General features: G+C 53.1%; 1 protein-coding gene across 1 annotated transcript in view; it reads right to left on the reverse strand.

Annotated features, from left to right (window-relative positions):
* ADAMTS2 (ADAM metallopeptidase with thrombospondin type 1 motif 2) overlaps positions 1 to 27,651 on the reverse strand; it is a 311,641-nt gene that overhangs the window by 32,664 nt on the left and 251,326 nt on the right. The window contains exons 6-10 of the mRNA XM_028849988.2: positions 19,521 to 19,677; positions 15,635 to 15,740; positions 14,889 to 15,032; positions 14,333 to 14,465; positions 12,974 to 13,087 (exon numbers count right to left, since the gene is read on the reverse strand). Of these exons, the coding sequence (XP_028705821.2) occupies positions 12,974 to 13,087; positions 14,333 to 14,465; positions 14,889 to 15,032; positions 15,635 to 15,740; positions 19,521 to 19,677 (654 nt within the window). The remainder of the gene's footprint in view (positions 1 to 12,973; positions 13,088 to 14,332; positions 14,466 to 14,888; positions 15,033 to 15,634; positions 15,741 to 19,520; positions 19,678 to 27,651) is intronic.

The following is a 27,651-nucleotide window of genomic DNA, read 5'->3' on the forward strand; positions in this document are numbered from 1 at the left end:
CTGCCTCAGCCTCCCGAGTAGCTGGGATTACAGGTGCCGCCACCATGCCCAGCTAATTTTTGCATTTTTTTTTTTTTTAGTAGACACAGGGTTTTGCCACATTGGCCAGGCAGGTCTCAAACTCCTGACCTCAGGTGATCCACCCGCCTTGGCCTCCCAAAGTGCTGGGATTACAGGTGTGAGCCACCATGCCCGACCGACTGCATACTCTTAAACCCTTCTTTGTATAACCTAATTTTGTAGCACTGTTTCCACAAAGAGAACAGAAAGAGAACGCAGCCATTCCTTAGCAAACTCTTCTCAGCAAACCATTCCTCGGTAAATTCTTTCTGTAAAAGGGCCAGAGAGTAACTATTGTAGACTTTGCAGGCTATATAATCTCTGTTGCAATTAATCAACTCTGCCATCAGAGTTTGAAAGCAGCTGTAGACAACCTGTAAATGAATGGACATGGTTGTGTTCCAATAAAACTTTATTTATAAAAAGAGGCAGCAAATAGAAACTTTGAATGGAAGTGTAAGGAGGTTGGTGAGCCCTCTCCCCAGTAACCAATGAAAATTAGTTTATAAAAAGCAACAATTTAAAGTCTTTGGAAATTGTGCTAAGGTCTATACAATAAATGAAGAAGCATTTTTTTTTCAAGAAAATCTATTAAATCTTGGTAAGAAAAGCAAAAGTCTATGGCATTCGAGCCACAACCCTCCCCCATTCCTTCCCCAGCTCAGTGTGACAAGGCTTTACTGCCAGGAAGACGGGGCTCCCTCTACTCCAAGCTCCCAGTCTGAGGCTACAGTTTCATACTGAGAGAGCCAGGCCACTGGCGTCACCCCTCCCAACTCTGTTGCAGTCTATTTCTGGTGGGATGGCCAAGAGGCCTGGGGCCCCCTTCTCCTATCCAGGCCCCACTCATAGGGCAGAAGCTCTGCTCCAGGTACAGCAGGCCAAGAATAGTGGACCTGATAGCACCCTCCCCAGATTGCTTGTAGGGCAGAGGTTCCATGTTGAAAGGGGCAAGCCCAGAAGACTAGGGGTACCATTCCCATCTAGTGAGTAGTTTGTAGGCCAGGAATATCACTCTGGGAGAAGCAGGCCACTGACCCTGCTCCTAGCTCTCGTGCAGGGGTGCAGGGGTCTGCCCAGACAGAGAGTCAGAACAGAAGGCTTCATAGCTCTCCCTAATGGGACTGACTCGGATCTGAAACAGAGCATGGAGGATGTTCATGTCTAAGGGCACTGTCAAAAAAAACAGGGGTCTTAGCAGTGAGCAATTAAGAGGAGGCCAATGGTCCTAATAGCAACAAACAAAATGGTAAACCAACTACAGGTTGAGTATCCCTTATCTGAAATGCTCGGAACCAGAAGTGTTTGGAACTAGAAGTGTTTCGGATTTCAGATTTTCAGATTAAGGATGCTCAACCTGTAGAAGTTAAATAGACAGAACCAGGGACAAAGACAGTTAAGAGCCCTCCTGAAGCCCTCAGATACTGGCAACACCCTGCTCCTGTGAAAGGTCTAGAATTTAATTAGGTCATATTGTAGAGCAAGTTATACACCTCAGGACATTGTCAAAAACAATACAGCAATCAGTCGCACTAGCAGTTAGTAGCAGCTAGCAGTTAGTGGAAGGCCAACAGTTGGGTGTGATAGCAATAAAGGCAGAATGACCAGAAGCTTAATGGAAAGATCTGGGAAAGAGATAGTCAAAGAGAGTCTGGCTAATGCCACTGTCCCAGGGGGTTAGGAGCAGGGGTGCAGTCAGGGTGACTGTGCATATGACCAAGGCTGTGACCTCTGGGGAGCAGTATCAGTGGCTGCACACTGCAGGGGAAATAAGCTTCACTGAAACAGCAGGAGCAGGTCACAAAATCCACAAGCAAACAGTAGCAACAAGGCCTGGGGGATCATTCTCCACAGTTTCTTCAGTGTATTATCTAAAGTTTCCAGTTTTCAAGGAAACATTCTGAGCCATGAAAAGAAACAAGAAAGTGTGACCCACACACAGGAAATTCAGCAGGTGACAGAAACTACCTCTCAGGAGGCCCAGATGTCCGACTTCGCAGAGAAGATTTCAAAGCAGCTATAATAAATGTGTTTAAACAATAAAAGGAAATCATGCCTAAAGAACTAAAGGAGAGTACAGGAATGACGTGTCACCAAATGAAGAATCTCAGTAAAGAGATAGAAATTATAAAAAGAACTGAATAGAGGCCGAGTGCAGTGGCTCACACCTGTAATCCCAGCACTTTGGGAGGCTGAGGTGGGCAGATCACCTGAGGTCAGGAGTTCTAGACCAGCCTGGCCAACATAGTGAAACCCTGTCTCTATTAAAAATACAAAAATTAGCCGGGCGTGGTGGCACATCCTGTAATCCCAGCTACTCGGGAGGCTGAGACAGGAGAATCTCTTGAACCCGGGAGGTGGAGGTTGCAGTGAGCTGAGATTGTGCCACTGCACTCCAGCCTGGGTGACAGAGACTCTGTCTGGGAAAAAAAAAAAAAAAAAAAAAAGAGGAAGCAGAAGAAGAAGAAGAACTAAATAGAAATTCTGGAGGTGAATAGTACAAGAACTTAAAAAATAAATTAATTAGCTCGCTGAATGGTAGATTTGAGCTGGCAGAAGATGCAGTCACTGAACTTGAATACAGATTAATCAAAACCATGCAATCTAAAGAGCAGAGAGAAAAAGAATGAAGAAAAATGAACAAAGCCTCTGAGGAACATGGAAGGCCATTAAGTACAATAAAAAATGCATAGTAGAAGTACCAGAAGAAGACACAGAGAAAGAAGCAGAAAATATTTTTTTAAAAAGGCTCAAAACATCCAAAATGTGATGAAAAACATTAACTTACACATCTAAGAAATGCAATTAAATTCAAGTGGGGTAAATGCAAAGAGGTCCACACCTAGACACACCATAGTTAAAATGTTGAAATTAGACAAAGATGAAGAGAAAATACTGAACATTGAACGGTTCATGATATACAGGGAAATCACGATAAAATTAACAACTCACTTTTAATCAGAAATAATGAAGGCCAGAGGCAGTAATGTCAACCAAGAAGGCTTAATTCTGCAAAACTCTCTCTCATAAATAAAAGTGAAATAAAGATATTCCCGGATAAACAAAAACTGAAAGAATTCATTGCTAGCAGACCTGCCATGTAAGAATGCTGAAGGAAGTTCTTCAGGCTGAAAGCAAGTAACACCAGAGAATAATTCAAATCCCCATGGAAACCAAAAAAAGCACTGGAAATGGACAAACTTCTACAAAGATACAAACTACCAAAGCTGAATTAAGAAGGTATAGAAAATCTGAATAGACCTAAACAAGAGATTGAATGAGTAACATAAAAACTCCACAAACAAATGCCCAGGCCCAGATGGCTTCACCAGTGAATTCCACCAATTAGAATGTAAAGAAATCTAAACATTTTTTAAAAATTGATACCAATCCTTCATAAACTCTTCCAAAAAACATAAAAGGATTCCCAACACATTCCCTGAGGCTAGTATTACCCTGATACCAAAATCAGACAGACATCACACAAAAAAGAAAACTACAGATCAATATCTCTTATAAGTATAAACATAAAAATTCTTAACAAAATATCAGCAAACAGAATCCAAGAGCGTATTCCAATATGGATGTCTTCCTTTCCAATACAGATGTCTTTTATTTCCTTTTCTTGCCTACTTGTCCTGGCTAGAACGTCCACGACAATGCTGAATAGAAGTAGCATGACCAAACGTCTTTGTCTTGTTAATGATCATAGGGGGCTACGGTTTGAGCATTGGTTTGTGTCCCCTCCAAAATTAGAAACTTGATTCCTAACGAGACAGTTTTAAGAGGTGGAGCCTTAAGGAGATCATTAGGCCATGAAGGTTCCGTCATCCTGGATGGGATTAGTAGCCTTATAAAAGGCCAGAGGTAGCTAGCTAGGCCCCTTTTTGCCCTTTAGTCTCTTCTGACGTGAGGACGAATAGCCATTAAGCACATGAAAAGCAATGGAACAGATTTTTTGTGTGTGTGACAATGAGCTCAGCAACAGAAAGGAATGCAGTGCTGTTGCACACTACAACAGGGATGAGCCCTGGGAACGTTATGCCAAGCGAAAGAGGCCAGGCGCAAAATGTCGCGTGTTGTATGATTCCATCGATATGAAATGTCCAGAATTAGAAAATCTATAAAGACAACAAGAGGATGAGTGCCTATCTGGAGCTGGCTGAGAGTAGGATGGATTGGGGTGACTACGAAGGGGTTTGGAACTTTCCAGAGTGACAAAAATGTTCCAACATTTGCTTGTTGTATGATTGTAAAACTCTATGAATACACTGAAAATCACAGAATTGTACACTCTGTTTTATTTATTTTTGAGACAAAGTTTTGCTCTTGCTACCTAGGCTGGAGTGCAGTGGCGTGATCTCGGCTCACTGCAACCTCCGCTTCCCGGGTTCAAGCGATTCTCCTGCCTCAGCCTCCTGAGTAGCTGGGATTATAGGTGCCTACCACCACGCCCGGCTAATTTTTTTTGTATTTTTAGTAGGGATAGGGTTTCACCATATTGGCCAGGCTGGTCTCGAACTCCTGACCTCAGGTCATCCACCTGCCTCAACCCCCCCAAAGTATTGGGATTACAGGTGTGAGCCACTGCACCCGGCCTGTATACTTTAAAAAGTGAATTTAAATATAGATCTCACCTTATTAAAGCTGTTAGAGAAAAAAACCAATACCAACCAAAGAGGCAGCAGATGGAGTTGGCCAACACTTGCCCTGGCATATTGAGGGAAATTCTTTTTTTTTTTTAAAAAAAGATCAATACTTGAAAGAAGTTATGGGTGATGCCATCTGAACATTTAGGATGATCAGATTTGGAGGAGGTGCTCTCTGGTTTCCGTCCTTGATGTGGATTTCAGGGCATTTCAAGTTTTCTCTGTGGGAGCTGGCCTTTAAGACACTCTTTGGATGAGCAATGCTCGGTAACAGTTGCTGTGGATGCCTCACTGTTGTGGCAGCATTTGCAGCTTCCTGGCGTCTTTGATGTTGTCAACATTTCAGGTCAAATCAGAAAGATGTCGGAACCATTTTCCTACGTGTTCATCAGATTCACAGAAAGATGTCTGAACCATTTTCCTATGTGTTCATCAGATTCCCTCCTCTTCATTAATGAGGCTGTCAAATGCTCCAAGAGCCTGCTAACTTCTTTGATATGTGTCTCTTCCTCCTAATGAGCGACTGCTTTTGGTTTGATATAAAACCTTTCTTTTTTGGTGACAATGAGCTTTTTGAAGCCAGAGTTATTTTTTTTTTCCTTGCTCATTTTCTACTACTTTAGTTTCATATTCCATTAATTTTTATCTGAATTTTCTTTCCTTTCTAATAAATAAATTTGAAAATGATAAAAGGTATATTTTATACATATATCCAAATCAGAGTCTGTCATTTCTTCCTTATTTTATGGAAACATTCCCAAGCCACTTTCCAAATGGAAGTGAAAACGGTGCATTCAGACGTAATCAACATTTTTGCATTGTGTTTTCATTGAGGTTTCTCTTCTGTCTTTGAAATTTTTTAGAGCCCTTCATTTATTGTCATCCATATGTTGTGAGGCTAGGCCAACTTTTATTTATTTATGTTTTAATTATTTTATTTATCTTCTTGAGACAGAGTCTCACTCTGTCGTCCAGCCTGGAGTGCATTGGCGTGATCTTGACTCACTGCAACCTCCACCTCCTGGGTTCAAGTGATTCTCCTGCCTCAGCCTCCCCAGTAGCTGGGACTACAGGCATGCGCCACCACGTCTGGCTAATTTTTGTATTTTTAGTAGAGATGGGGTTTCACCATGTTGGCCAGGCTGATATCGAACTCCTGACCTCAGGTGATCCGCCCACCTTGGCCTCCCAAAGTGTCGGATTACAGGTGTGAGCCACCACACATGGCCTAGGCCAGCTTTTAGACAAGTAGACCATCCTGTTACACTTGGCTTTTCTAAAGAAATATCCATGTTGGATCTGTGTTTAAAGTACTCCGTCTATAAAACAAACCCAAAACGAAAACAAAATACTGTTCATACAGAAGTAGTCACAACCTCAGGTACCGCTGAGGCACCTTTTTCTCCAAAGATCTGAGGAAACAGCCAGCACACAGCCCATATTCTGCAATGACCCAGGTGAGTTGGCACAGCGGTGTGGCAAGTATTTCTGGAAGCTACTATTACACCTGGACAGACACAATAATTTAACTCTACTTGTAAGAGACAGAATCATGGCAATAAGCCAAAAAAATGCCCTCAATCCATTTTCTCTGTAGTCAAAGCAGCAAAATGCCCAAGGCCGTTCTAATGCCACCCACGGGAGAAGAGGTACATCAGTGAGAAGCAGGAATGAAGACAGAAGTGCTCTTAATCAAATATGGTTAAAATATCTTAGTTTTGCAAAATTTACAAAACCATATGACCACGTGAACACATGGCTTGGCCTCTCCCAGGGCCTTGGAAGGGGCTCAGGTGAGCCAGGGGCCCTGAAGCCTCATGAGCTTCATGGTAAATCGACTTCTGCTTCCTCCTCAAAGCCCCTCCATGGCTCCCCTCTTGCAGCAGGACCAAGCCCTGTGGCTGGCATCAAAGACTCGGTACGACTGGCCTCTACTTACCCCTCAGGGTCGCCTGCCCCAGCACATCAGCACTGCAGCACTGACTGCTCTGAACAGACCCCACTCTCTTCCTTCCCTGCCCCGTGCACACATCCATCTCCTCAACACACACCTGGCGCAGTAGACCCCGTGCTGTGCCACCCAGATCCCCTTCAGGACCAAGTCATTGATTCCTCAAACTGGAGCATGTGGTCTGCTCATGGCTCACAGCTGAGTTCTTTTCCAGGAACAGCCCCCAGACCAAAGTCATGTCCCTTTCCTGGGGACAGCCATAGCCAGTGACCGGTCAGGGTTGGGGTTCAAACGTTGCTTCAGTTGGGCCAACTCTGAAAGGCTCCAGAGCTGCACGTGGTACTGGCCGAGCCCTCTGCTGAGGTCGCATCCCTGTGCAGTGCCTCAGTCTCCCCACGGCGCTGGCCCTGAGAGTGCACCCTGGAACTTCTACCATCAGGTCTCTGTGTCTGAGGTCGTTTCTGGGGACCCGTACTCCTGTGTCCACGCCTGAGCTGCTCCCCTCCTGTGCTTCCTTCCTGGTCGTCTTTGCTTGGACAAGCCCTGCCTAGCGCCCGTCTTTGCCCACATTTTCCCTTCCTTCCTAGCAAAGGCCCCTCACTCTCATGCCTTGCTAAAACCCTCCCAGGCCTGCCTTTGTGGCAGTCTGAGCCACATGGGGACTGCAGAGGCTGCTACTCTGTGGAGGGAGATACTGTGGGCAGGCGGTCAAGGGCTCCTCCCATCAGGCTGGGCCAACAGGAACCGACTGGGGTCAGGCAGCCCTGGCTCCCGGCCACTGGGGGTCCTAACCATCTCCTTCCTGGGCACCGTTACCTCATCTCTTGCCCCAAAGCCTCCCCTCACTCGAGCTTTGGGGAGGGGAACAACCCAGAGAAATGCTGGCTGGCGTTCCCCTCAGCCAGTGGTGCAGGTGGGGCTTGCAGGCGAGAAGGGGCCCAGGTAGGGTAGTGCCGTGGCCTGAGTGCGTGTGTCCCCTCAGATTCATATGGTGAAGCCCTGACCCCTAGTGTGGTGGCCTTTGAGAAGTGTTAGGTAATGGCCCTCATGAGTAGGATTGACATCCTCATGAGAAGAGACGTAAGAGAGATGACCTCTCTCCCTGCCGTGTGAGACCACGGGCACATGGCAAGCCAGGAAGAGGGTCCTCCCAGAAACCAACCTTGCTGGCACCCAGACCTTGGATTTCCCAGCCTCCAGGACTGCGAAGAACAAGGCTCCGTTGTGTACGTCACCAGCCTGTGGTATTTCTGTTAGGGCAGCCAAAGCTGTGGAAGATGGAGTGGGTGAGCTGTCCTGGCACCGCTGGAGGCTGCGGCTGGGGCAGACTCTGAATCACTGGTGGCCGCAGGAACCAGGAGCCAGGAGGATGGAAGGAGCCACATAGCGGTTCCCCTGTCCCAACTGGGCAAGCCGGTGCCTAACCTGGAAATGGAAGCTGGGCATGACCACTCAGGGCAGCCCCCCAGGATCTGCCGTGTGGGGGACCACCCCTGGGGCAGACCTGGATACAAATGTGTAGAAAGGAACAGGAAGACAAAGCAATGCAGAAAGAGAAAAAATCACCCTCATTTCCGCCACGCAGATGTCACTCCTCTAATAGGCTGGCTGATTTCCTCCTGGACAGCTATGAGCACTGAACAGTGTGATAACCCTGCGTGAAGAGTTCATCCTCTGATCTCCTCAGTGTGATGACCCTGCGTGAAGAGTTCATCCTCTGATCTCCTCAGTGTGATGACCCTGCATGAAGAGTGTCATCCTCTGATCTCCTCAAGGTGATGACCCTGCGTGAAGAGTTTCATCCTCTGATCTCCTCAGTGTGATGACCCTGCATGAAGAGCTCATCCTCTGATCTCCTCAGTGTGATGACCCTGCGTGAAGAGCTCATCCTCTGATCTCCTCAGTGTGATGAACCTGCGTGAAGAGTTCATCCTCTGATCTCCTCAGTGTGATGACCCTGCGTGAAGAGTTCATCCTCTGATCTCCTCAGTGTGATGACCCTGCGTGAAGAGTTCATCCTCTGATCTCCTCAGTGTGATGATCCTGCGTGAAGAGTTCATCCTCTGATCTCCTCAGTGTGATGACCCTGCGTGAAGAGTTCATCCTCTGATCTCCTCAGTGTGATGACCCTGCGTGAAGAGTTCATCCTCTGATCTCCTCAGTGTGATGACCCTGCGTGAAGAGTTCATCCTCTGATCTCCTCAGTGTGATGATCCTGTGTGAAGAGTTCATCCTCTGATCTCCTCAGTGTGATGACCCTGCGTGAAGAGTTCATCCTCTGATCTCCTCAGTGTGATGACCCTGTGTGAAGAGTTCATCCTCTGATCTCCTCAGTGTGATGACCCTGCGTGAAGAGTTCATCCTCTGATCTCCTCAGTGTGATGACCCTGTGTGAAGAGTTCATCCTCTGATCTCCTCAGTGTGATGACCCTGCGTGAAGAGCTCATCCTCTGATCTCCTCAGTGTGATGACCCTGTGTGAAGAGTTCATCCTCTGATCTCCTCAGTGTGATGACCCTGTGTGAAGAGTTCATCCTCTGATCTCCTCAGTGTGATGACCCTGCGTGAAGAGCTCATCCTCTGATCTCCTCAGTGTGATGACCCTGTGTGAAGAGTTCATCCTCTGATCTCCTCAGTGTGATGACCCTGTGTGAAGAGTTCATCCTCTGATCTCCTCAGTGTGATGATCCTGCGTGAAGAGTTCATCCTCTGATCTCCTCAGTGTGATGACCCTGCGTGAAGAGTTCATCCTCTGATCTCAGTGTGATAACCCTGTGTGAAGAGTTCATCCTCTGATCTCCTCAGTGTGATGACCCTGCGTGAAGAGTTAATCCTTTGATCTCCTCAGTGTGATGATCCTGCGTGAAGAGCTCATCCTCTGATCTCAGTGTGATAACCCTGTGTGAAGAGTTTATCCTCTGATCTCCTCAGTGTGATGACCCTCCATGAAGAGTTCATCTCTGATCTCTCACTCGTTGTTAGAAAAGAAACCGTTTAATGTTGTTGACATGTTTTATAACCATATGCTTAAGTGCCTGCAAATATTCCATCCACTAGAGAGACTTCAACATTTAAAGGGAAAGGTTATGTGTGCTGAGTGAATTTGGAGCCCGTCATATGGGGAAATGAATGAATGAATGAATGAATCTAGAGCTGAGCAGATATGTAGCTTCCTCAGCCTAATCCTCTGGCCTATTGCCTTTTTTTTTTTTTAAACCCAAAGGGAATGAGCCCACCTCTCCACTCTCAGCCAAACCAGCCAAACCAGCCTGTCCAACACAGTTCCATGGAAAGGCTCCCCTCCTCCCTGCCCCCACCCCACCCCTCCTACTGAGCAACCTGGCCCCATCTCTCACTACCCCAGTCCTCTGCTTCATCTCACGGAGGCCAAGGCTCTGAACCCGCAGGCACCGCAGCATCCTTGCCTCCCCGTGCACACGGGTCCAGGGCAGGCAGTGGATGGGCCAAGCAGCCGCACAGAAGAGGGTGAGGGCAGATCACCTGCGGGCTCTGTGGCTTCTCTCCCAGCCACCTCCATGTCTAGAATCTAGAGACAGATCTTCTCTCTCTAGGAAATGGTGACAGCAGGAAACTGGGTAAACAGAGGTATAATGAGGCAACAGAGGCCAAGAGGGGAGTGAGGTGCTGGGACAGCCAGCAGGAGCTCCCAGTCAGCGGCCTCCTGCAGAGCCTGAGCTCTCCACAGCCCCCTGCTGGGTGTCTGGGGATGCAGACGGACAGCTCTGTCCCAGAGCCACTTTCAGCAGGCAACCTGCCATTTCTCCAGCCCGGCCAGGCTTTGCCTTGCTCTCTTCTCTCTCTCCTTCCCCTTTGGCTCCCCTTGCAGGGAAGGGTGGGAGAGAAGATGATTGCTTTCCAGACGTAAAATCACAGTGCGAGAGAACGGTGATGCATAGAACAGGGAAACATCCAGACCCACATTCAGGGATTCTGACAGCTGCCCAGAGGAGCCCCTCCTCCACGTTCCCCTAACACCCCACACTGAATCCTGATCTAGGTCAGTTTCAACCTGTGCTCCTCGGGAACCAGGGGAGGCTGAGCAGAGCTCCAGCTCTGCCCCTCAGTCAGCACAACTATTCTTTATACATAAAAGGCAATTTCACTTACTGAGCTAAATGCAGAGGATCCTACCACCAAAATGAGTGAAGGGCTGCGGCCAGGTCAGTGGTCTCTGTGAGGAGGGGACACTTTGGTTGCATCTGCTCCCTGTCCTCACCAGACCTCCCCCACCCCGTTTCTACCTTGCAGGAGAAGCAGGGGGCAATCAGCTGGGGTGCAGGCCAGCCACACACACACATGTGGGGGCCCCACCTGCTCCTGCTCCTGCTCCCTGGCCAGCATGCCTGTGCAGGGCCTGCCTCCCATTCCCTGTGCCTCCTCCCTGCCTGGGGTGGGTGGGGCGGGCAGCGAGCCATGCTTAGCTGGTCTTGTTCTCCAACTCGGCTTTCCGCAAGCACCCCTGGGGTCACGGCAGATGTTCTGCCCTGCTCCTTCTGCTGAGGTCCTGTAGGAAGGGGACTAGCTGGGTGGTTCTCGCCTCACCAGGCCCCCAGTGAGTTACCAACAACTCTAACCCTTCATTAAATCTGGGCACATCTTAAAAACACCAATTCCCAGGTCTTCAAACAAAACCTTATACACGAATGTTCACAGCGGCATGACTCACAAGGGCCAAAAGGTGGAAACCACCCAAATGTCCCTCCATGGAGATAACGGATACACCAAATGTGGCACATCCACACGACGGGAGGTTATTCAGCGATCGAGAGGAATGGAAAGCGGACAGATGCCACAAGGATGACCCTTGGAAACATTCTGCTGAATGAAGTGAGTCAGATACAAAAAGCCACATATGTATGATTCCATTTATCTGAAATTCCGGAATAGGCAACTCAACAGAGACAGAAAGCAGACTGGTGCTAGCCAGGGGATGGGGCGAGGAGGGAAGGGAGGAGTGACTGATAAATGAGGCTTCCTTTTTGCAGTGATGAAAAGCTCTGGGACCGGGCGGTGGTGATGGTTGCCCGACACTGCGAATGTACTAAATGCCACCGAATTGTGCACTTCACTTTTATTTTTAGTTTTTGAGACAGGGTCTTGCTCTGTCGTCCAGACTGGAGTGCAATGACGCAATCTCAGCTCACTGCAACCTCCGCCTCCCGGGCTCAAGCGATTTTCATGCCTCAGCCTCCTGAGTAGCTGGGATTACAGGCACCAACCACTGCGCCCGGCTAATTTTTGTATTTTTAGTAGAGATGGGATTTTGCCATGTTAACCAGACGGGTCTTGAACTTCTGACCTCAGGCGATCCACCCGCCTCGGCCTCCCAAAGTGCTGGGATAACAGGCATGAGCCACCATGCCCGGCCTGAGCTGTGTACTTTAAAGTGGTTCAGATAGTGAATTTTATGTGAATTTTACCATAGTTTAAAAAAGAACACCCAAAACAATTATTGGATCCTGCCCCCAACAAAAGTCTTCAGGGATGGGCCTGGGAATTTGTTTCTTTCAGAAGCTCCACCAGGGACGAAAATTAGGTGGCTGGCCCAGTCCTGAGCCAAAGACTTCCATCAAGGAGCCACAGGTCCAGGCAGTTTGGGGGCATTCCAGGCCTGGCTGGGATGTGCACCGGTGTCCACGCCCCACTCCCTGCCCCCACTGCAGGGCCGGGGTGGTCTCAGTGGGGCTGAGCCTTCCCGGGCATGGATCCAGGCTTAGCTCATTTGCATATGCCAGCCCCCTAGCAACTAACTGGCAGAGGAGGGGGTGTGTGATTTCATCTGAACCAATGAGAATCAGGTCTGGAGTTCTGGGAGGACCATGGGGAAGAAGCCCTTCTTTCAAGAGTCACCAGAGGGTGGGAAGTGGGCCTGGGGCAGCCATCAAGTGACCTTGAAGGACAGCGTGCCCAGCGAGGGACAAACACCGAGATCCTGGGGATGGAGAGGTTAAGCCTCATGCTGGGCCCGAGGACTCCAATGCTGGCCTCGAAGGTGACCCACAGTGCCCAGGGGTGACCAAAGGCTGCCAGGACCCCAGAAATTACTCCTTAGAGGGGGATTCCTGAGTGGGGGGCATGAAGCACTGTGAGGAGCTCTCAGATGCCAGGTGTGCCCCGCACAGGGTGGAGGAAGCTCTGGCGTATAGCGTGTGAGGGGTAATTAGAAAGGGGAGAGGAGAGGGCACCAGAGGTCCCCTGAGAGGGCCCCCCACCTCCACTTCAGGGCCTGTCCCTGGCGACCTGGGCACCTAAGATTCCTGGCCTCTGCACTGCTGCCCTTGATCCTGCCTCACCTTGCCAGGTGCACACATCGTCCCGTCCAAGGGGGGCCCCTTCTTGGTCTTGCAGAAGTAGGGGTTGTCCGGGTGGCTGCACCACAGCTGCTTGCAGGGGTCGAAGGTCCGGAACTGGAAGACAGAACCACAGCTTGCCAGGCCCTCCCGCCTCAGGGACCTCCCAGGGGTGCCACCCGCCCCCCGGGTCCTGTAACCTGAGATGCCCCAGTGGGACTGGCCCGTGATGGGCCTGTGTGGCTGGTGGGTGTCATGATTCTGGGGCGGTGAGGACCTTGCCCGTACAGCATGGGGGCTGCAGCATCCCTGGACGCGGCTAGGCCTCTCTGCCTCCAGCCCTTGGAGGCTGCACACCTCAGGGGGCCTGGCAGGCAGCTGGGCCCTATGTGCCCGCCTGAGGCTAAGAGGGTCCCTTTTGACCCTTTCTTTGCTGTGGATTCCCCTCCTAAACCCAGGTGAAGCCCTGCCCCCACCCCACAGGCTTGCCCCCTCTGCAGCCTCGGCCTACCCCGGACTTCACAGTCCGCTTGCCTGGCCTTTCTGCTTCCTGTCCTGATAGCACTTCCCGCAGGACAGCCCTGAGGGATCAGCTGAAACTCAGCCGCGGCCCTGAGGCTCCCCTACTCAAGCCTTTCCAGAGCCCCCCATCGCCATGAGAATCGAGTCCACCGAGCTCCTTAGGGAGTCCTGGAAGGAGTCAGCCCTCCTGCATTGGTACTTGACTCCACCACTTGCTCGCTGTGTGGACTCAGGCAGGTTACCTAGCCTCTCTGGGCCTCCGTTTCCTCATCTGTAAAATGGGACTACTTTGCTTTTTTCCTTCATGCAGCAGAGGCGAGCATGAAGACACTCACAGACACTGAAGCTCCCCCGCACGGCCTCCATGCTGATGGCCGGTTCCTCTGACGGCTCAGCCCTGGCACTCAGCCCTGGAGAGCATCGAGTGCTCCTGTGCCTGCCACGCTCTCCTCCAGGCCTCTGTATCCGTGGCCCTCCCTTCCTGAATGCCCTCTCCTTCTGCTGAGCCTGCAGGCCTCCCTTCTTCCTTGGGAGCCCTCCTAACCTGTGCAGGCTGACACAAAGGCCTTGCCAGGCTCTCACTGCCCCTGGCTGACACCCTGGTCACAGCCCTGTCACCCATGTGCTTCCTGCCTAGGACCGTCTGGGCCTGCCAGGTGGGCTCAGGGTGCCTAGTGGGTGGGGAGTGGTGGGTGCAGAGGGAGAGGCTGTCACTCTGGAGGGCTGCTCTGCGCTCCCCACGCCGGGCCGATCCTCACACTGTCCCAGGAGCTGCCCCAACACCAGCACACCTCCTCCCAGGTCTGGGAGGGGACCCTGCTGCAGGGCTGCCACACTCACCGCTGTGCACATCATGTAACCCAGGCCGAAGTCAAAGCGGCACTGCTCGTTCATGGAGTAGTGCAGCCCTGGGAGCTGGGGCAGTGCCGGCCAGTCGTGGGCGAAGGGGTCATCCCGCAGGCAGTCATAGGAGCTGTGGGGGACACACGGGACCGCAAGCAGCATTCAGCATGGCTGACCATCCAGCCCTGGAGGCAGCTGAGGCCCCTGCTGGAGCTGCCACAGCAGCCCTACCTGCACATCCCGGCCCCTGGCTGTGCTGTCTCAGTTTCCCTGCTGCATCTCTTGTCCTTGGTGTAAGATACCAAGACCCGGCTTGCACAGACCCCAGGGTAGCTGCCTTGCCTACTTGCCATTCAAGGATAGGCTCCTGACAACGGGTTCTCCTCCAGACACCAGGCTCCTCTCACAGGTGTGCCCTCTCTCCTCCCCTGCACACAAGGCTAGAGGACCTGAGGTCGGAGGGCTCTGGCTCCGGTGCATGGGGACTTGCACCCTCCCAAAGCTGAGCCCAGAGACTGAGGGGTCGCCCTCGGAGGACAGGGGTAGTACTCACTGCAAGTAGCGGCTCAGCTCCTGCTGGCTGCAGCGGGACCAATGGAAGCGGTGGAAGGCGGCCTGCACCAGGGGCGCCATAATGCTGCCCAGCCGCACCTCGTCGCCGCAGCGGTTGCCCTGCCCGTCATGCTCCATGCCCAGCCTGCGAGGGGTGAGGCAGCTGGCTGAATCCTATTGGCACACGGGCCTGCCAGTCCCACCCCACCCCGATGATAGGAGGGAGCCTCATCTTTCCCCTACGGGCTTCCCCTGACCTTGGCCCACCCTGAGCCGGGTGGCACCGACCTGCTGCACTTCGAAAGCTGAGGCACTCTGGGGAGAGAGTGTCCAGCGGGTAGTCCCCGGGTATCCTGTCCCCAGGAGGGGCATGCACACCTGGGCGGAACCATGGCTTCCCTGCCTCCAGCTTTCTGGGCAAGCCACCCTCCAAACCTCCGAGCCTCCTCTACAACATGGGGTAGAGCCCACCCTGCCTGGGGGCTTGGATGGGATAATGCGGCAAGGCCCCAGCTCTAGCAGGCCCAGAGCGCCTGCTCAGTCTGCAGGTGAGCCCTTCCTCTGTTGATTGTTTCATTCAGCAGACAGTGGGCCTTGGGCCAGCACTGCCCAGTGCTGGGAAGACAGGAGACCACACCCCAGGTGGCTTTCACACAGGGTGTGTCCCTCTTAAGGCACAGAGGAGAAGTGGGCAGCCAGGGCTGGGGATCCTAGGGAGGCCCCTCTGTGCCCCGCCCTTCCACTTACACGTGGCCAGTCTCATGGGCCACCACGAAGGCTGAGGAGAAGCCGTCCTCGTGGTTCAGGGTGCAGCTGCGGACCGGGTGGCACATGCCGGTGACGGGAGCATAGCCTGGGAGGAGACAAGAGGCGGCTCTAGACGCTGCCATAGACTGGATGGGAAGGTGAGGCCTGGCCCAACTCCCAGGTGCTGCTTCTCCTCAAGGCCCCAGTGCCTCCTGTTCCACAGTTAACTACCCCCAGCTGGCACAGCTCAGAAGACACCATAGCAGACACCTCATAGCCTGTGACATCTGGCTGACAGCAGGCCCCCAGCCCATCACCACACAAGCCCCGTGGCCGTTCTGCCTGCAACAGCTACACTGCAGCTGGGGCCCTCTGCTTAGTCAGATGTCACCTGCTATGGCTTGTCTGACACCTGACAGTTTCCTGCCTGCCGTTCTCTTTCACGCCACCTGCCCCTGCCCACTGCCTGCCTCACTGAGTGGCCCCTGAGCAGCACCTGCTTCCACACCTCTCTCTGCTAGAGGCATCCTGCCCCTCATCTGCCTGGCATCACACCCTCCAAGCCCACCTCCTCTGGGGGGTGTTTCCTGGGTCTCCCCTTGTTTCTCTGGGGTCCTTGAGAACCCAGCTAAACCTGTTTCCGTAATGCCGCAGAAGGCTGCAAAGCTGTTCAGCCCATGTGCCACACTGGCCTGCAGAATCTCCCAGAGGCGCCTGGCTGGTGTGGACTGAGAGGCCAGAGCCACCGCAGAAGATGAGACCAGTGGCCTACGACGGCCCAGGGCCAGAGGGAGGGTGGCAGAAGTTCATGACGCTGAGACTCCACGTCAAACTGAGGAAGACAGATAATGAGGCCGATTCATTTCCCCAGCCCTTGTCTCAGCAGAGGGAGGCGGCTCGGACAAAATAGAGAAGTGCATACAGGGATATGGGTGCCACGCGAGGTCTCTACTTGTACCCCTGGGAGTCTTCCTAGAGGCCTGCCAAGCACGGAGCCCTGACTTTCAGAAGCCCAACCTGCCCTCACTCCTGCCACGCCCCAGGGAGAGACCCTGAGGCCACGCGGTCCACGGAGAAGGGGAGGGTCACCGGGATCCTGGGTGAGCTGGCGGTGTATGCCCCTAAAAATGGAAGTGTGGCGATCTAACCCTTGTCTTTTCCCATTGTAATAAATAGGGAAATCTGCATTTTTTGCTCTGCAGATTTTGAGATGAGTGTTGAGTCTGTGTGCCGGAGTGGAATGCTGCCATCTCCTCTTTGTCCTTTGCGTGCAAGGCTTGCAGATGCATCTGCCTCGTGGGAGGCTTTTCATTCATCCTACTTAGCATTACAGGAGCCTGTGAGATTTGAAAGCGCATCTTTATGTTTTTCTTTGTTTTCTTCCCTCTTATTTTACTGTGCGGCTGTTTTCTCCATCCGGAAACTTATCAGATAGAGTGTGCCTCCTCGATGGAGGAAATGTCTCCTAACTTTTCTTTCATGTTCATCTTTTCGTCTTTTGCTCCCATTGGGAGATGCCCTTGACTTTTCATTTCAGCTTTCGATTTTTTTTTTAAGATAGGGTCTTACTCTGTCAACCAGGCTGGAGTGCAGTGGCATGATCCTGGCTCACTGCAACCTCCGCCTCCTGGGTTCAAGCGATTCTCCCGCCTCAGCCTCCCGAGTAGCTGGGACTACAGGAGCCCGCCACCTCGCCCGGCTAATTTTTGTATTTTTAGTAGAGACAGGATTTCACCACATTGGCCAGGCTGGTCTCGATCTCCTGACCTCGTGATCCGCCAGCCTTGGCCTCCCAAAGTGCTGGGATTACAGGCATGAGCCACTGTGCCTGGTCTAGCTTTCAAATTTTTTACTTTCCCCATCCTATCCATAATTTTATACAAATGCTTTGTTGTTCTCTAATTCTTCATAGAAACCTCCTCTGGGTTTATGGATGTATTTTCTCAAACATTCTGGGGATGCTACTTTTAAAAACCTGCTTTTCTTGTCTCTAAATTATCTCTGTTTTCTCTAGAGCCAGTTTTCAAACTTTTTGTTTTGTTTCACATCTTGGTCTGTCTTTTTCATGCTGTAACGATTTCTTGTGTTTTGGGTTTTAAAAAAATATCTGGTAACCCTTGGGTGTCCTTTCATATATTTTTTTTTTTTTTGAGACAGTCTCATACTCTGCTGCCCAGGCTGGAGTGCAGTAGCACAATCTCAGCTCACTGCAACCTCTGCCTCCTGGGTTCTAGCGATTCTCCTGCCTCAGTCTCCTGAGTAGCTGGGATTACAGGCGCCCGCCACTACACTGGTTAATTTTTGTATTTTTAGTAGAGACGGGGTTTCACCATGTTGGCCAGGCTGGTCACGAACTCCTGACGTCAAGTGATCCGCCTGCCTCGGCCTCCCAAAGTGCTGGGATTACAGGAGTGAGCCACCGCACCCGGTCAGTTTCACATTTTTAAATGAGTGATCCGGTCACTTAATATAAAAGCTGTGTTGGTTTCCTCTCCTGGGGGATAGCTCTGCTCCCCATTAGTGCCCTCACCAAGACAAAAGAGCCAAGCGCACCTTCATCACGTGGTTGGGGCAACCCCTGGCTGCACTGCGTTCGAGGGCGAGCTATCCACTCCTCACCCAGACATGGCAGCTTCAGTCTTTTCAAGTTAACTAAGCTATTAGCTATGTCTTGATATCTCATTGTGGTTTTCTTCTGTTTCCTTTTTTTTTTTTAAGACAAGGCCTCGCTCTGTCGCCCAAGCTGGAGTGCAGTGGTGCAATCATAGCTCACCTCCTGGGCTCAAACAATCCTCCCACCTCAGGCTCCCGAGTGGCTGGGACTACAGGCATCCAGCACCATGCCCAGTCTCATTGTTTCAATTGCATTTTTCCAATGTCTACTGAAGTTGAGTGCCTTTTCATATGTTTATTGCTCATTCATATTTGGTTAAGAGCCTCAAAAGAGTCTCCTGCCCACTTTCCGACTGGATTGTCTTTATTATCCTTACTATTATTGTAGGCGTTCTTCATATACTTCAGATATCAGTCCTTTTTCATAAATATTTCCCCCAGTGGATTAGCAGTGCCTTTAATGCGCAAACTTTTAAAATGTGCTACTATTTATCAGTTTTTTCCATTGAGTTTGTGGGTTTTTTTGAGACGGAGTCTCGCTCTGTCGCCCAGGCTGGAGTCAGTGGCGCTATCTCGGCTCACTGCAAGCTCCGCCTCCCGGGTTCCCGCCATTCTCCTGCCTCAGCCTCCCGAGTAGCTGGGACTACAGGCGTCCGCCACCGCGCCCGGCTAATTTTTTGTTTTTTTTTTAGAGACGGGGTTTCACCGTGTTAGCCAGGATGGTCTCGATCTCCTGACCTCGTGATCCGCCCGCCTCGGCCTCCCAGAGTGCTGAGATTATAGGTGTGAGCCACCGCGCCCGGCCTATTTTTTTTTTTTTTTGTCTCTGTTTAAAAAAAATGTCTCTAACTCCAAGAACACGGAGCCGCCGCCTGCGTCATCTGCTTTCGGTATTTTGCGTTTCTTATTTAGACCTAAAATCCATGTGAGATGCTCTCCGTCTACAGAGTGAGTGGAGGCGACAGGCCTCCTTTCTTTCCAAATTGGCCCCACACCATTTGTTAGACTGTTTTCCTCCTCTTCTCTGAAATGTCACTTTTGTGTCACAAAAGTGTCCCTGTACACATAGGTCCAATTCAGGACACCGGATTCTGTTCTAATGTGTATTTGTCCGTCCGTGCACTGCCCCACACCCTCACCCAGCTATGGTGGCCACAGCCTTCCTTGCCCTGACACTCTTCCCTGGGCTGGGCCAAGGCTCCCAGGGCCCCCTGCACGGCCAGGGGCTTATTTCCATTTCACGCCTCTGTGGCCCTGCGTGGGTGAGGCTCACCTTGCATGCCCGAGGGCCCAAAGTCCTGCCGCGTGAGGAAGATGGCGTGGTCGTGGTACTCATCGTGGTCCGTGTCCGGCTTCTGCTGGAGGTAGGCCCAGCGGCAGACATTCTCCAGGCTCTGAGAGGGGTTCCCGATCTCGATGAGGCTCATGGACTGCAGGGGGATGGAGAGAAATGGAAGAGAGGGGTTGGCGCCTGGTGGCCCAGTAGCGGGCCGAGCAGTCTGCAGTGCTGACAGACCCCATCCACTGGGAATCTGGTCCACGTGGTACGAAGGCCCGGCCCGGTCACTCTCGGGACCTGCTCCCACTGGGCTCCATTCTTCGACATGGAAGAGAAGGTTCCCCAGTCACACTCACCTGCATGAGTTTCCACACAAAGTCACCGCAGTTTTCAGGTGAGATGTGGAAGCCAAGCTCTAGGTCATCTAAGGCCTCGCATAGTCCCTCCGTGACCCCATTTCCAGAAGTCCTGTGTCTGTTCTGTGAGGCACCTGTTCCGTGCAAGGCCTCCACAGACGGCAAATGCCATGTGGACCTCACCCCAAAGAGCTCACAGTCCTGGGAGGGTCCGTGGCAGGGGAGGTGGAAATCCCAGTGTGGTGTGCAAGGCCAGAGGAAGCGGGCGATCACTTTATATGTTCCGCCCACCTGAAGGTACTTGCAGAAACCAACGCAGGGCAGGAAAAGAAACTGCAACTGACATATTCGGTTGGTGTAAAGGTAATCGCGGTTTTGCCATTAAAAGTAATGTCAAGGACTTTGGCACCAAACTAACAGAAAAACAGCTGTATCAAGAACAGGGGCATACACAGATGATTCCCACAGGAACCACACACGGGAAACCACTGGGAACCATCCCATTCCATTTTGTATCATGACATACGCCTGACAGCCAGGGTCCCGCACACCCTCTCTGCACCACAACACTCGCAGGCACTCTCATTTAGACTTCAGGACGAAGAAAGCTGTCCTGGACAGGAAACTGAGACTCAGAGAAGTTAAGCAGCTTGCCCGTGTCACGAAACTAGGAAGTAGAAGAATTGAGATCGGATCCAAAGAAGCCTGAAACCAAAATCTATACTCAACTCAGCGCCCTAAAGTTCCTCCTTAAATAAGACGTGTACAGTGTCGTTTCAAAAGCGAGGCTTCTGTGAGCGGCGCCCTTCCTTTTTTCCTCCACAATCCTCACAGCATCGTTTTGGTTTCTGTTCTCACCATAGACTCCAAACACCGAAGTAGTTCCCTCCAAGAGAACCAGCAGTCCCTCTGAGTCCTGGGTGTGTTCCTTTCCCCTTTAAGGACTTATCTGGCCATAAAATAGAGATGTGCATTCCTTGGTAGCTATGTATGCAAGTGTTTTTTCTCTTGCATAAATATATCTCTTGCATAAATATAAGTAGAACCACATATTTCTCTTTGTGTGTATAAATAACAAAAAGTTAGCCAAGCGCAGTGGCACACACCTGTAATCCCAGCACTTTGGGAGGCTGAGGTGGGAGGATCACCTGAGGTCAGGAGTTTGAGACCAGCCTGGCCAACATGGTGAAAACCTGTCTCTACTAAAAATGCAAAAATTAGTCTGGCTTGATGGCGTAATCCCAGCAACCTGAGAGGCTGAAGCAGGAGAATCGCTTGAAGCTGGGAGGCGGAGGTTGCAGTGAGCTGAGATTTCACCACTGCCCTCCAGCCTGGGCAACAGAGTGAGACTCCATCACAAAACAAAACAAAACAACACAAAACAAAACAACACAAAACAAAACAAACACCAAAGGGCATTGTTAGCAAACCAGTTAGCTCCAGAAGAGTCCGGCCAGAAAGACATGCCCCAATATCAGGCCCAGAGGCAGGAATGAGGCCATCGGGTAGGACAGAGCCGTGGCAGGAGCCAGGCTGAGGCAGGCTGGGAGCAGGCAGGCTGGGGGTGTGCAGGGAGGTCCGCCATCCTAGTGCGTGGGCTTGTGGGGAGTACTGGGAGGACGCTGGAAACCCAAGTGCCTACAGGAGCAAGGCAGGTGACAAGTCAATGAGGCAGGCTGGTTGCACAAAAAGTAAGTCCATCTTGTGTTTTCCCAGTTTTGAAGGAGAAAGGGTACAGAGGAATATCTCCCTATTAGAATAGAGTCGGTGGGGGGTGATAAGGAGTGGTGAGGACTGTGGCAAACCCAGGTGCCCAGGCACAGCTGAAGGGAGCAACATCCGCCCAGTGCCGGCAGGAACAGAGGCCCAGAGCCGCCGGATCAGATTTCTCAGGTCAGTGGTGAAATCTGGATTTTACAGACACCTACCTAGTAGTAAACACTGGCTCAAATTAAAATTAGTTATGCAGACAAAACAACGCATCCCCCCCATCACCGCCTTATGCCAGAACCCTGGAATAAGAGCCCTGCAGTGGACAGCCGCTTCTCCACATCCCTGCAGACTGGATCCACTCTGGCCAGTCACCTCTCTCCTCCCAGATGCTGGCTTCTGTGGTTCAGCCCGGGTTCCCAGCCCCTCTTAGCAGCCAAAGTGATCTTGCTGCTGCGGCAAGATAATTTATTGAAATATTGATTGGTGTTTTTGTTCTTGCCTCGCTTTGTTCTTGGCCCATTCCAAGAAGGCAGTCTGCCACTTTCGTTCTCCAACCCCAAGGGGGTTGTACTGCAGGGTCCAGAGCTAAAGGGGTCTACGACCCCCTTCTGGCTTTGGGGTTCTGAGGAGACTCCCTGAGGAGGGGACAGGGGGAGGGCTGGGGTGCATGGGCACAGGGAGGGGAAGCTGCACTGGGGCCGGGGAACCCTGGGAGGCAGGACTTCAGAAGACATGAGTGTGCTGGACCTTGGGAGCCTGGGTCCCAGTAGGGGGCACCCCAAGAAGTAGAGGAGAAAGTTACCTCAGTGTCCAGGTACCCCAGGACTCAACCTGCCACTGGGATTTTAACTGACAAGCCATGGAGCTGCTTGTACTTTCTCTCTGCAATGTCCCAACATTTCCAAGGTACCGGCCTATCGCTGATGGGCATAGAGGAGCCCAGGGACAGAGATCTTGTCCTTGCTGGGTCTGGAGCATTCAAGGGCTATGGGGTACCCATGATGCCCAGACACTGACCTTGTGCCCAGAGACTAGGGCATGGGCTGTGTGCATTCTTAAAAAAGCCCTTTGGGTCAGTGAGGAAGGCGTGGGGATAGAAGGGGACAGTGTGGCACTGAGATGCATGCAGGTGTGGCTGGTGCTATGTCAGGAGGGTCAGGACCTGCGGCAGGAGCTAAGAGGCATCAGGGCTGCAGGATGGGAACAACGAGGCAGAGACGGCACCAGTCTCTGGCTTTGGGGATTGGTAGCAAGGCAGAAGCGGAGGCCCGGGAAGGGGACGATAAGCTCCAGAGGAAAAGCGTGGGGTCTGCAGTGCCTGGAACACAGTCATGGCAATGTCTGTCCTGGCCAGCTTGCTCGTGGGGAAGAGCTGGGCAGTTTTGCTTTGGGAGCTCTCCCACTTCTGGGGGTGCAGCCCTTGTGGGTGATCAGTCCCAAGCGTTAGTGGGGGCCCACGTTAGGCCTCATGGAGCACAGGTTTGAAAGGACTGAAAACTGGCTGAAGTGGGTTTGCCTGGTGGCAGCACCCAAAGCAACCATCCGCAAATTCCTGCTCATGCACCCCAGAGCCCCCTTCTCTCCACCCACTCCTTCCACTCCGTGAGAGCTACAGGCAGCCTTGGGTTCTGCATGCCTCTAAGGACTCCTCCCAGAAAGAAACTGATGTCCAGGCAGACATCGGGGCAGCTGGACAGGTCTGCAGCCCAGGAAGGACGTCTGGGCTGGCCGTGGACAGGGCAAGGCCCTCGCTGTGGGAGAAGTCAGAACCCAGGGGGAAGAGCCAAGCTCAGGTCTCTCTGCTGAGATCTCCAGCAAAGGATACTAGCCTGACATGCAGGGAGCTCCCCCGTGGGTCACTTGGGCTCCAGCGGGACCACCTGCTGGGATGCGACCTCCTTTGCTCCTCTGCCACCTGGCCTGCATGCAGGAGGCCAGATGGGTCCCTGCTGCCTGGGGCACCCCAGCCCCCACCATCCTGCACCCTTGCTTGTATCGAGCATGGGAACTGTGCTTCCCCTGAGCGAGGAGGAGGAAACACACATTTCTCATGTATGGATCTCCTCCAGAACTGAGGGAGGCTGCGTTGCTTGTTTCAACTGAGGATTCTTTCACCAGCTCACCCCGGTCGTCTGCGTCCCTCCCAGTCCTGAATGCACCTGACTTTTAGCTGCCTGCTCTGCTCTGCACGGCTCCTCTAAGAAAGTCTGTCTGTGTGACTCCACCTGTTCCCAGCTCTGCTGACTCCTGGGGAGTAGCAGCCTGGGCTCTGCAAGGGGTGGCCACAGGACCAGCCAGGGGCTTTACAGGGCAGCCAGTCCTCTGCCGGGGCAGCCGCGGGCACCCACCCTCCAGAGCAGGGGGCGGTAGCTGGTGCTGTATGACTGTAGTTGGACATTTCTAGACCCTGGGGCTGCATGGTAGCTGCAGGATCCACCTCCTGAGTGAGGCAGGGCCTCTGAGGGCACACGCTTCACAGCGGCAGCGGCTCCCAGAACTCCCAGCTCCAGCCTGGGGGCCCCGGAAGAGCCAGGCCAGAGCAGCCTGCAGTCAAGCTGTGGATGGAGTCCAGGGGCCCACCCAGCCCAGGATGCAGGAGGAGTCCTGTGTGGGCTGACCCTAGCTCAGAGCATGGGAACAGAAGAGCTTCCTAGGAGGCTGATCGGACCCTCCACAGGGGCCCCAGGACAGAGGTCATCCCTCATGGAGGGCTCTGCCACTTGTTTGGATGTGACATCGACCGCTGCAGACATGGGCTCCCAAGTGGACTCCACTGCCCGAGTGCTTTGGGGCCCTGGCCCAGGCTGGCTCTTCCCATGTGCAGGGTCCTCCTTGGCCATCATGAGCGCCCACCTCTATCCACCTGGAGACCCTCCTTGCTATGCTGGTTCACAGAGCTGCCCAGATGCAGGAAGCAGACACTCGTCCAGGCCCCTGGGGTCCTCCCAGAGCAGCGCCAAGAGCCTGGTCCCAAGAAGAATGGTGTTTCCTCTGGGTTCAGCCTGTTTGGCTCCCCTGGCCTGGGCTGGAAGGGGTCTGAGGACGTGCATGAAAGGCTCAGTGATCCCACCATGAGGTGGAGAGGGCAGAGCTGAGGGACTTAGCAAGGCAAGAGCTTGATGGGCCTCACCTTGGGTCAGAAGGTCACTTTGCTGAACGCTCCCCAGGGCTGTCAGGAGTCTTGGCCAGGGCAAGGATGAGGAAACACTGTGGGTCCCTGAACCTCAGGCCCGGCCTGCAGGAGTCTGGGTAACCCCACGGGCCTCAGGGAACAGCCAGAAGCTTAGGGGGCCTGCGTGCCTTGGGTGGGCAAGTGGGCTGTGTCCAGCTCCAAGCCCCAGCCCCCATCCTGGCCGCGTGACCCTGGCTCTGAGCTGCCTGCCTGGTCCCCTCTCCTGGATGCAGTCGGTCACCTGCCAGATGGGGCACCTACTGGGGATATGCCTGTTGCTGTCGCTGGCCTCTCAGCCACTAAAGCCTAAGCTCCTTGAGGGCTGGGTGGATGCTGCGCACGAGTCTGTGCCGCAGCCTTGGCCCATGCCTGCCCTCAGTAGCCCTGCTCGGGGCAATCTCAGCTTCTGCTCTCCATGCCAGGATGAGGCAGCGAATGTGGCCAGAGGGCCCTGGCTGCTGGGTGCTTAGTGACCAGGAGGGAACACAGGAATGAAGGAACGAACCCAAGCGCCCTGGGAGCCAGGCTGGGCAGGGAGGGCGGGGCCGGCGGTGGGGGTGTTCTCAAGGCCTGGGGAAGTGAGCCAGAAGGGCTGCCCCGCAGATGCTGACCCCAATAATAAGTGACTGCCCGCAAGGAGCGCCCCGCTGGGCTCAGGCTGGGCACACAACATCTCACTTCAACCTTATTTTCCTACCTTCCGGATGACAAGCCGCGTCTCAGACAACTGAAGGGACTCGCCAAAGCCCCACATAGACGTGGGGGTGGGAGCCCCCCGCGCGGGGCGCGAGGCAAAGGCCGGGCCGGGCCCGAGCGGCCACCAGGTGGCGCTGCTGCCGCGAGAACGGGGGCCCGGGCCGGGGACGCACCCTGCGCGGACACCGCGGCCGCACCCGGGCTCCCGGAGCCCCGAGACGGCCTCTGGGTTCCACCCTAAATACATCAATTACCACCTGAGCAAAAAGCTCTGTTCCAATCGTTGCTCTCCCACATTTCCATTGTTTGCTCTGGAATGAGCTGAATTATTTATGCCCTTCCCTCCTTCAGTCAAGGAGACGTGGGAGGAAGCCGGGATGGGGATGCGCAGCCTGGAGGCCGTCTCCGTTGGAACCGCGCCCGCCCCGCCAGGAGGCTCTGCCTGCTGGGCAAGGCGCGCTCAGCCAGCCCCGCAGGCCGCTACCGGACCAAGGCTCAACCGAGGCCACTGCAGGTGGCAGGTGAGGTCACCTGGGCAGTCCTAGGCCCGGTCTAAATATCTCATCTGCTCTGTTCTTGGGCAGGTTACCTTTCTTGTCCCCACCTGCAAAATGGGCACAACTGCAGCTCCAAGCTTGGAGCTGGGGGATTCCGCCCAAGACAGTTCAGGCAGGGTGCAGTCAGCACCCACAAGCGTTCCTTGTCCTTGTCTCTGCCGTGCTGATGATACAGATGGAGTATGACACCAGTCCCCGGGGACTGGCCTACCCGCTGGGGCTGGCTCATGTCCCAAGGGGATGTGGCTTCAGCAAATCTTCTCAACTGTCCCCATCCCAGAGGGGTCCTCCTGCCTCAGACCAGCCTCCCAAACAGGTGCGGGATAGGACAGCAGGGGGGTTGGTTCAGGTGAGCAGAATACATTTCTCAACCTCAGCACTGCAGACATTTGGGGCCAGATAATTCCTGTTGGGTAGGGCAGGCGCCCTGTGCATGGCAGGATGTTGAGTGCACCCCTGGGCTCTCCTTGCCACAACCCAGTGGAACCCTCCCCCTAGTCGTGACAACCAAAAGTCTCTCCAGACACTGCCAAATGTCCCCTGGCTCAGGGGGAGGGGTGGCAAAGTCATTCTTGGTTGGGAGCATCTGATCCTCAGGGGACCAGGGCAAGGAACCTGAAGCTGGCGCTCCTGACCAGCGGGATCACAGAGTCCAGCCCTTCCTCCCAGAGCAGAGTGGCTCCACCAGCCTGTGGCCCCGGGCAGGCCGCTTAACCCCTGGAGCCAGGGTCCTCACTGTCAAACGGGGATGGTTACAGCGACTACTCCATAGGGTTGCTGTGGGGGTGAGGGCAGAGAGTCACGTAAAGGGCTTCAGACGGTGCCTGTCCCAGAAGACGCTCTACAAACAGTCCCTTGCATGAACGCCTTTATGATTGTCATCATTCCTGTGGTGTGCTGGGGTTTCACAGACCCCCCTTATGGGGGAAACTAAGGCTCCAGGATGTTACATTGCTCACCAAAGGTCCCACGAGTATGGACAAAGCCAGAATGAATGGCAGGGACAGGGTCCCACCATCCCGGCTCCGTGAGCGCACCTTCTACCGTGCGCCCCAGCTGAATGCAATGTGGACTCCCCCAAGGCTGGAGGTCTCTTGCTCCAGGCACGGCTTACAGATCAAATTTCATCACGACAGGGAACCACAACAAGAGCTGGGGCAGGAGGCGTGCACCTCATTTCTCTGCCAGAACTCCCATATCGTTCCAGCATTTTGTTTCCAGCCATCCTCCCTAAAGCCTAGGAAGCTATTCCCAGAGAGAGCCAAGCTGCCAGAACAGGATTCTCAACTCGAGCCTTCCCAGGCATGAGCCGGTGCAGGCCTGGGGGGAGCCAGGAGAGGGGCCTCCTGCTAGAATCTGAATGTTGTGTTCCCCACATTTGAAAGGTTGAAATCTGAGAACCAATGTTCTGGTATTAGGAAGTGTGGCCTTTGAGAGGTCATTAGGTCATGAGGGTGGAGTCTCCATAAATGAGATTAGCGCCCTTACAAAAGAAGCCTTAGGGAGCCTGTTCACCCTTCCATCATGTGAGGGCACAGCTAGAAGGTGCCCTTTAGGAGGAATGGGTCCTTATGACACATCAGTTCTGCTGGTGTCCTGCTCTTGGACTTCCCAGCCCCCAGAACAGTGAG

Source organism: Macaca mulatta, chromosome 6, assembly GCF_049350105.2.
Source record: "Macaca mulatta isolate MMU2019108-1 chromosome 6, T2T-MMU8v2.0, whole genome shotgun sequence".
NCBI lineage: Eukaryota > Metazoa > Chordata > Mammalia > Primates > Cercopithecidae > Macaca > Macaca mulatta.